The following is an 11,126-nucleotide window of genomic DNA, read 5'->3' as shown; positions in this document are numbered from 1 at the left end:
TGCTGCAGCCTCCACACTGAGCTCTGCTGCAGCCTCCACACTGAGCTCTGCTGCAGCCTCCACACTGAGCTCTGCTGCAGCCTCCGCTCTGCTGCAGCCTCCAATCTGAGCTCTGCTGCAGCCTCCACACTGAGCTCTGCTGCAGCCTCCACACTGAGCTCTGCTGCAGCCTCCACACTGAGATCTGCTGCAGCCTCCACACTGAGCTCTGCTGCAGCCTCCACACTGAGCTCTGCTGCAGCCTCCACACTGAGCTCTGCTGCAGCCTCCACACTGAGCACCAGCAGTTACTCAGAGGATGCTTCAGAAAGTCAAAGACTCTCCCCGTCTACCAGGTCAAAGACTCTCACATATACCAGGTCAAAGGTCAGAGACTCTCCCAGTCTAACAGGTCAAAGGTCAAAGACTCTCCCATAGTCTTTGGAATGAAGCTTCATTTAGTTTTAGTCATATTTTAGTCATCTGAAAAGTTTTAGTGTTAGTCTAGTTTTAGTCGACTAAATATAAGATGTTAGTTGACAAAATCTACAGTTATTTTAGTTGACTAAAATGTATTTTGGTGGGCCTTGGTGGCGTCGTAATGGCTGAGTTTACATGCTGAAAATAGCAGATCTACAAGCTCACAACGTGTCGCAATGCGACGCGTTGTGGGCTCTGAAAATAGCAGATCTACAAGCTCACAACGTGTCGCAATGCGACGCGTTGTGGGCTTGTAGATCTGCTATTTTCAGCAACCAAGCATAACATGACTTGTCTTTTAGTTCTACTGGATCTCTTCTCCACCTTAACATTTTAGTCTAGTTTGTATTTGTTGATGAAATTGTCAGTATATTTAGTCTTAGTTTTAGTCATCACAGCTTAGTTTTTATTTTGTTATTTAGTCTTCCTCAGTGAAAAAAGGTAGTCGGCGAACATTTTCCGTCAGTTTTAGTCGACGAAATCAACACTAAATGGTTCTCAAAGTGTGGTCCAGGGTCCTCCGGGGGTCCTTGAGGGGGTTCCAGGGGGTCCTAGAAGCTAAATGATCAAATATTAACCATATATTACTTTGCTATTTGAAAATAGCAGATCTATAAGCTCACAATGCATTGGGTCAAAGGTCAAATACATGGGGGGAGTTGACATGACAACGTCCAGGAGCTGTAATGTGTGATGTCACTAGTGATGCTTATTACATCATCACGATGATGTCACCGTGATGTCATGAGTCACTCATGCCCAAATATGGAGTCCATGATGTCAGACTCGGCTATAGTGTCAAAGTACCCCGTGGCGACGGTGGTAACCATGACAACCTGCAATCACTCAAACATGTTGAGTAACCATGGCGACCTGATGATGTCACCCTCACATAGAGCCTCTATCTCTGCTCACACAGACACACTGAGGAGGAGGAGAAGGGTAACCAGAACCCGGCATAGAGAGATTGAGTGGGCGTGGTCTGGAAGGTGTACAGGTGTCTCAGTGAGTCAGAGCACACTGTGTAGAAGGACAGAGTCCCAGCGGGACGGTCCACATACACTGATACTCTGTTGGAGCCTTTAGAGGCTCTGACAGGGAGGAAAGTCTGCTGTCCGTTGTGTCTGACAGAGTAACTGGTACCATCATCACCACCACAGAACAGACTCCAGGACTTGTCATTGTATCCAAGCCAACAGTCACCACCACCTCCTTTCCTGCTGATTGTTCCGTCAGCCACTCCTATATCAACCCTTCCACTGCACTCTACCTCCCAGGAACAGCGTCCAGTCACACTCTGTGTACTCAGAACCTGATCCCAGAAATCAAACCTGTCAGGGTGATTAGGAGGATCCTGACCCCCTGACCTCCGTGTGACCTTCCTGTTGTCCTCAGACAGAGAGAGGTTTCTGTGTGCTGTGTTTGTGTCCAGTGTGAGACGCTGGAAATCTGATGAGAAAACAACACAAGGAACATTAAATACATCATTCACTGACTGACACACACGCACAAATGCACATGCACGGTCGCACCCATGCGCACACACACACACATGCACGGTCGCACACACACACACACGCACGGTCGCACACATACATGCGCACGGTCACACACACACACACACACCCATGCGCAGTCACACACACACACACACGCACAGTCACACACATACACACATGCGCGGTCACACACACACGCGCGGTCACACACACACACGCGCGCGGTCACACACACGCGCGGTCACACACGCACGCGGTCACACACACACACACGCGCGGTCACACATGCGCAGTCACACACACACGCGCGGTCTCACACACACACACGCGCAGACACACACACATGCGCGCAGTCACACACACACGCGTGCAGTTACACACACACACGCGCGCAGTCACACACACACACACGCGCACAGTCACACACACATGTACACATGCACGGTCACACACACATGCACGGTCACACACACACGCGCGCGCGCAGTCACACACACACGCGCAGTTGCACACACACACACACGCGCAGACCCACACACGCGCGCAGTCACACACACACACACGCGCGCAGTCACACACACACACGTGCAGTTACACACACACACGCGCGCAGTCACACACACACACGCGCACAGTCACACACACACACACACACATGCACGGTCACACACACATGCACGGTCACACACACACACACACGCGCGCAGTCACACACACACACACGCGCACAGTCACACACACACACACGCACACAGTCACACACACACATGCACGCACGGTCACACACACATGCACGGTCACACACACACACACACACACATGCGCGGTCACACACACACGCGCGCACAGTCGCGGTCACACACACATGCGCGGTCACACACACACTCACAGTCACACATACACGCACGGTCAAGGTCACACTCACACGCGGTCACACACACAGTCGCGGTCACACACACACATACACGCACGGTCACACACACGCGCAGTCACACACACACACGCGGACACACACACACGCGCGTGGACACACACACACACAAGCGCGGACACACACACACGCGTGCGCGCGTGGACACACACACACAATTGCGGACACACACACACACACACATGCGCGGACACACACACACACACACATACATGCACGGTCACACACACATGCGCGGTCACACACACAAGCGCGGACACACACACACATGCGCGGACACACACACACACATACATGCGCGGACACACACACGCGCGCGTGGTCACACGCGCATTCACACACACACGCACGCAGTCACACTCACACGCGGTCACACACACCCGCGCGCAGTTACACACACACATGTGCGCAGTCACACACACACACAAGTGCGCAGTCACACACACACATACACACGCGCAGTCACACACACGCGCGCGGTCACACACACACACGCGCGGCCACACACACACGCGCGGTCACACACACGCGCGCAGTCACACACACACACACACACACACGCGGGCGCGGTCACACACACATGCGCGGTCACACACATGCGCGGTCACACACACACTCGCGCAGTCACACACACACACGCGCGGTCACACACACACGCGCACAGTCACACACATGCACGCAGTCACACACACACACAAGTGCGCAGTCACACACACACGCGCGGTCACACACACGCTCGCGTGGTCACACACACACGCGCGCGCGGTCACACACACACGCGCGCGGTCACACACACACACACACGCGGTCACACACACGCGCTGTCACACACACGCGCTGTCACACACACGCGCAGTCACACACACACATGCGCGGTCACACACACACATGCGCGGACAAACACACACATGCGCGGACACACACACACACATGCGCGGACACACACACACACACAGACATGCGCGGACACACACACGCGCGCGCGTGGACACACACACACACACACACACAAGCGCGGACACACACACACAAACACACACACACACACACACACACACACACACACACACACACACACACACACACAGTTGGGTGAAGGGTTAGAGTCCAACCACCAGGGGGCAGAATGTCTAAAAGTCTCCACACAGTGTGATTTTATTTGAACTGGAGACCCCCCAAAATAATCATTTGAACTGCATGGGGACCAGTGTTGTTTTCGTCGACTAAAACTATGACGAAAAATGTTTGTCGACTGCCTTTTTCCACTGATGAAAACTAAATGGAAACAAAATGAAAACTAAGCTATGATGACTAAAACTAAGACTAAATATACTGACAGTTTTATCAACAAATAAAAACTAGACTAAAATGTTAGGAAGGGACTAGTGGACAAGAGATCCAGTAGAAGTAATTTTACACTTGGTTGCATGCTGAAAATAGCAGATCTACAAGCTCACAAGCTTGTGAGCTTGTAGATCTGCTAGTTTTAGCAAGTGCAAAAACAGTCATTACGACGGCACACACACATGCGCGGTCACACACACACTCGTGCGGTCACACACACGCGCGGTCACACACACACACACACACACACACACACACACACACACACACACACACAATTGCGGACACACACACACACACATGCGCGGACACACACACACACACACATACATGCACGGTCACACACACGAGCGCGGACACACACACACATGCGCGGACACACACACACACACACACACACACACATACATGCGCGGACACACACGCGCGCGTGGTCACACACACACACACGCACGCAGTCACACTCACACGCGGTCACACACACCCGCGCGCAGTTACACACACACATGTGCGCAGTCACACACACACACAAGTGCGCAGTCACACACACACATACACACGCGCAGTCACACACACGCGCGCGGTCAGACACACACACGCGCGGCCACACACACACACGCGCGGTCACACACACGCGCGCAGTCACACACACAAACACACACACGCGGGCGCGGTCACACACATGCGCGGTCACACACATGCGCGGTCACACACACACTCGCGCGGTCACACACGCGCGGTCACACACACACGCGCACAGTCACACACATGCGCGCAGTCACACACAAGTGCGCAGTCACACACACACGCGGTCACACACACGCTCGCGTGGTCACACACACGCGCGCGGTCACACACACACGCGCGCGGTCACACACACACACGCGCTGTCACACACACGCGCTGTCACACACACGCGCAGTCACACACACACATGCGCGGTCACACACACACATGCGCGGACTAACACACACATGCGGACACACACACACACATGCGCGAACACACACACACACACAGACATGCGCGGACACACACACACACATGCGCGAACACACACACACACACAGACATGCGCGGACACACACACAAGCGCGGACACACACACACACACACACACACACACACACACACACACACACACACACACACACACACACACACACACACACACACACACACACACACACACACACACACACACACACAGTTGGGTGAAGGGTTAGAGTCCAACCACCAGGGGGCAGAATGTCTAAAAGTCTCCACACAGTGTGATTTTATTTGAACTGGAGACCCCCCAAAATAATCATTTGAACTGCATGGGGACCAGTGTTGTTTTCGTCGACGAAAAATGTTTGTCGACTGCCTTTTTCCACTGATGAAAACTAAATGGAAACAAAATGAAAACTAAGCTATGATGACTAAAACTAAGACTAAATATACTGACAATTTGATCAACAAATAAAAACTAGACTAAAATGTTAGGAAGGGACTAGTGGACAAGAGATCCAGTAGAAGTAATTTTACACTTGGTTGCATGCTGAAAATAGCAGATCTACAAGCTCACAAGCTTGTGAGCTTGTAGATCTGCTAGTTTTAGCAAGTGCAAAAACAGTCATTACGACGGCACACACACATGCGCGGTCACACACACACTCGGGCGGTCACACACACGCGCGGTCACACACACACACACACGCACAGTCATACACATGCGCGCAGTCACACACACACACACGCGCACAGTCATACACATGCGCGCAGTCACACACACACACACGCGCACAGTCATACACATGCGCGCAGTCACACACACACACACACACACACATGCGGACACACACACACACAGACATGCGCGGACACACACACGCGCGCGCGTGGACACACACACAAGCGCGGACACACACACACACACACACACACACACACACACACACACACACACACACACACACACACACACACACACACACACACACACACACACACACACACACACACACACACACACACACACACACACACACACACACACACACACACACACACACACACACACAGTTGGGTGAAGGGTTAGAGTCCAACCACCAGGGAGCAGAATGTCTAAAAGTCTCCACACAGTGTGATTTTATTTGAACTGGAGACCCCCCAAAATAATCATTTGAACTGCATGGGGACCAGTGTTGTTTTCGTCGACTAAAACTATGACGAAAAATGTTTGTCGACTGCCTTTTTCCACTGATGAAAACTAAATGGAAACAAAATGAAAACTAAGCTATGATGACTAAAACTAAGACTAAATATACTGACAATTTGATCAACAAATAAAAACTAGACTAAAATGTTAGGAAGGGACTAGTGGACAAGAGATCCAGTAGAAGTAATTTTACACTTGGTTGCATGCTGAAAATAGCAGATCTACAAGCTCACAAGCTTGTGAGCTTGTAGATCTGCTAGTTTTAGCAAGTGTAAAAACAGTCATTACGACGGCATCAAGGCCCGCCAAAATACATTTTAGTCGACTAAATCAACTGTAGATTTAATATCCTATGATATTAGTCGACTAAAACTATACTAACACTAAGACATTCCAGGTGACTAAAATGTGACTAAAACTTAAATGCAACTATTCAAGAGACTATGACTAAAACTAAAATCAAAATTTGCTGCCAAAAACAACACTGCTGGGGACCCCCCAAAATAATCATATTTTAACTGGGGACCCCCCCAAATTATAATAAATGAAGTGGGGACCCCCCAAAATTATAATAAACGAAGTGGGGACCCCCCAAAATTATAATAAATGAAGTGGGGACCCCCCAAAATTATAATAAATGAAGTGGGGACCCCCCAAAATTATAATAAATGAAGTGGGGACCCCCCACACTGACAAGCACATGGAATTGTAGGCGTTACATTTAGTTTGAGGCATTGTGAGCTTGTAGATCTGCTATTTTCACAATATTTTCCACTTTCTTATACACCTTATTTGACATTTTTGGCCAATTTGGCCACAACCATCTGGGGATCCCCAAAACCATCTGGGGATCCCCACAACCATCTGGGGACCTCCACAAACATCTGGGGACCCCCCACAACCATCTGGGGACCCCCACAATCATCTGGGGACCCCCACAACCATCTGGGGACCTCCACAATAATCTGGGGACCCCCCACAATCATCTGGGGACCCCCCACAACCATCTGGGGACCCCCACAATAATCTTGGGACCCCCCACAATCATCTGGGGACCTCCACAATCATCTGGGGACCCCCCACAACCATCTGGGGACCCCCCACAATCATCTGGGGACCCCCCACAATCATCTGGGGACCCCCCACAACCATCTGGGGACCCCCCACAACCATCTGGGGACCCCCACAATCATCTGGGGACCCCTACAACCATCTGGGGACCCCCAGGGGGTTCATGGGGGGAGGAGGTGCCTAGTTCATGTATATGCAGTGATAGGTCAGGCTAGAGGGGGTTAAAGCAATGGGCGAAGGTGGTTGGTGAAGAGGAGAGCCCGAAGAAAAAGGAAGTGACACACTGACAGTGGGCAGAGAGAGACTAGCCTAGACAGAGACAGACAGAGAGACTCTTTGTTATTTTATAATTATAAAGGAAGTTACACACTGACAGTGGGCAGAGAGAGACTAGCCTAGACAGAGACAGACAGAGAGACTCTTTAGCCAAATTCCAATACCCAAAATCTCGGCCACTCGCTCACTCCCACTCGGTCACTCGGGGTCATTCCAGCTTGACCCGGAAATGGTTAACGTTCCAATTGTTAATGTGCTCCATCGAGGAGGCGAGTGGAGTCGAGTGGAGGAGCCGAGTGGGCTCTCCGAGAGCGCATAGAGCGAGTGTACATCAGGTGCAGGCTCGGTGGGGTATGTTGTCTCCTCGCGCCGGATTTCCGCATCACGTGTACATGTTTTTTTCTTTCTCCAGTGACATAAGTCCGCCTCCTCCACATGTGGCACACTGCTTGAAACCCGATACTATGCACCCCCCCCCCCCACACCCCCCACCCCCATCAACCAGCGCTGAATTAATAGAGCTTCTGAATGATGATAAAGTAGCCTATCTATCTATATATACAAGTGAGAAGTTGTACCCAACCCAGGAAAAGGGACCCAAAGTCACACACTGCATACATCACTGACACGTCACTGACACACTGCAACACACTACACTCACACGGCAGTCACGTCACACACTTACCCTCCGCGTCGTTCGGCCGCTATCTCCTCATATCGCGCCGAACGCCGCCCCTCAACACCAACCGCGGAACATCACTCATTGCACTGACACCAACGTTGCCTCCCTTCCACACCCACGCCGGCATTGTATCTCTTCACAACAAACAATATCTCCCCAAGCACCCACACCCCCGCACGCACACACTCACATGTTGCCAGGTCTATTAAAACAAGCCCAGAAAAAATGCCATTCAACACGCTACTTACAACTCGCTTACAATTCGCGGACCTGGCAACACTGCATCCCGTGATTCCCCTCTTTTCATTGGCTGCACCGCCAACATTGATGCCACTATGTAAACAACACCGCAAACCCTGACTTCCTACAGCCTACAGCCTATACTTACACACACTACCACTCGCTTACAATACGTGGACCTGGCAACACTACATCACCCCTTCCCAATGGCTCACAACCCCACCACGTGACCCAGTGGCGGCCGGTCCATAGGGGGCGCTGGTGCGCCGCACCACCATGCACAACCCCTGAATAAAACGTGAATAAGAATGACGGAGAAATGACATCTGCAGCCTGTAATTTATTTAAAATTAGCAATCCAGAAACGTCAATATTATATAATATAAGGAACCACTAACCAAAGGCAGTGATTACAAGTTGTATTATGCTGCCACGTTGTATTCTGCTGCCATGAAATGTCACATGTTGTTTACGTTGTGTGACGTTTCTGATTGGTTACTGAGTGTCACATGTTGCTGCGCGTTCATCTGGAGCATAGATATATACAAACACTAGATGGCTCAAGGCGGAGTTTCTGACGTCGTTCACCCGGCAGCCATCTTACTTCGGGCCTACAGTACAGTATGTTCAATGGCAGCTCAAACAGAAACAGTCATAACTCGCTCAAATCTTGACGGATTTACAAACGGGTTGGTTTATTACAAACGTTGTCAACGTGGCTATGATTCAGACTTCAATACAAACGATAGAAAGCCACTGGGTCGAAAAATGTGTGCGATCAATGTTATTCACACCACAAACCACTTGGGGGCAGCATAAACATCACAACACAGTTTGACATATAGTTTAACACACAGTCAACACAGACGCTAGAAAAACATGAATGATGAGCCACATGGAGCCAGGTAAAGATAATAATTAATTTTCATAATGGAACAACAAGACAATGACAAAAAAAAATGTAGCCTCAATCTACATGGAAAATGCAGTGAAATTAGCCATGTTTGGCAATGCCATGTTTATTTTGTATTTTTAAAAGCCTTCCATTGAATGTGATGATACCTATAGTGCATGTTTTCTTGATATTTTCATAGCGCCCTCTCTAGGACAAAAGTCACCAGCCGCCACTGACGTGACCCACGTGTTTTTCGTGATACCTTTCACACTTCCGGAAACACTACCGGAAGTTACACAGTACACACACACACACACGCGTGCACACACACACAGTGTACAGCCTGCCGGAAACCAAACGTAGAAGAAGAACAACAACAACACAGGTTCTACACTGATTCTAACTTGGACGGAGAGCACCGCGATTACATACACAGTTACAATAATGCAAACACGACCGTGTCGACACCTGACGTCGTACAATCAGGACGAACCGAGGCGCATATATGGATAAGAACAACAACACTACACGCGCGCGCGCGCAAGCGCAGCAGCACAAAACAGCTACATACAACGCGTGTCACTGTGGACTTCTGTATCTGGGGACTTCTGTATCGCAACGGCGGGGCAACGCAACTCTGGGATGAGCGGGCCGAAGGCCCGCGAAATTCTAGTAGCCTACATATGTGAAAGTGAAAGGACCACAACAAGCCACTGGCTTTATTGCGTTGTGTGATATAAGCATAATGAAAGTAGGTATATAAATATAGCCTATATTGTGCGCGACTCAAAAGCTATAGTTAATTTCTCTCTGTGCATGCCTGAATGCGCAGACTGCTATGAATGACGGTGACAAAAATGTATTTAGCCTATTTATGTGGACTGAACTGAATATGTAAGTCAGAAAGACTACCTAATTCCTGTTATAGTGTCCGTTATTTGCAAAGAGCGTCGGAGGAGGGACTGTCGGAGGAGGGGGGGGGGGGGGTGATTTATAAGCAAAAAGGAACGTGGGCTGTGGGCAGGTCAGGAATTCCCTTCACAATCATATAATATAAAAGTGTGCGCACTGCGCATCCTGGCGCTTATTCACTATTTCAGGAATAAATAGCCTTGCACATGTTACCATACACATTGGCCTCGGGCTCGGTTACATGCACAAAATGATGAATTGTCTATTCTGTAGACTGTACGGCTCTGGGTTCGGAGTTCCAGTGATCCAGCTGTGTGACACTGTATTGTTCCACCACTTTTGCTTTGGCAATGTAAACGTATGTTTCCCCATGCCAATAAAGCCATTTGAATTGAATTGAATTGATACACGTCATAAGTGATCGCGGAATGTACCGTCGCTTTGAAATGACAGCGTAGTACATTCCGATTCTAGAGGCAAATCCACTCCACCACTCTGTCCTTGCATCGAAACACACTGACAGACACAGTGGGCAGAGAGAGACTAGCCTAGACAGAGACAGACAGAGGCCCAATCCCAATCGCCTCCCTCAAGCCCTGAGCCCTGAACCCTCATTG

At 50.0% G+C, this 11,126-nt stretch overlaps 1 protein-coding gene across 1 annotated transcript in view; it reads right to left on the bottom strand.

Annotated features, from left to right (window-relative positions):
* Positions 1-419: 419 nt before the first annotated feature.
* Positions 420-11,126, bottom strand: part of LOC306920759 (NACHT, LRR and PYD domains-containing protein 3-like) — a gene marked incomplete at its 5' end in the record, with an annotated part of 58,405 nt that continues 47,698 nt past the window's right edge. The window contains 2 exons of the mRNA XM_079497620.1: positions 420-597; positions 685-1,908. Coding sequence (XP_079353746.1) covers positions 1,361-1,908 — 548 coding nt within the window. The 3' untranslated portion in view covers positions 420-597; positions 685-1,360. The remainder of the gene's footprint in view (positions 598-684; positions 1,909-11,126) is intronic.

Source organism: Electrona antarctica, assembly GCF_951216825.1.
Source record: "Electrona antarctica genome assembly, chromosome: 1".
Lineage (NCBI taxonomy): Eukaryota > Metazoa > Chordata > Actinopteri > Myctophiformes > Myctophidae > Electrona > Electrona antarctica.
Note: the sequence above shows the minus strand (reverse complement) of the source record. Positions and strands in the feature narration are given on the sequence as shown.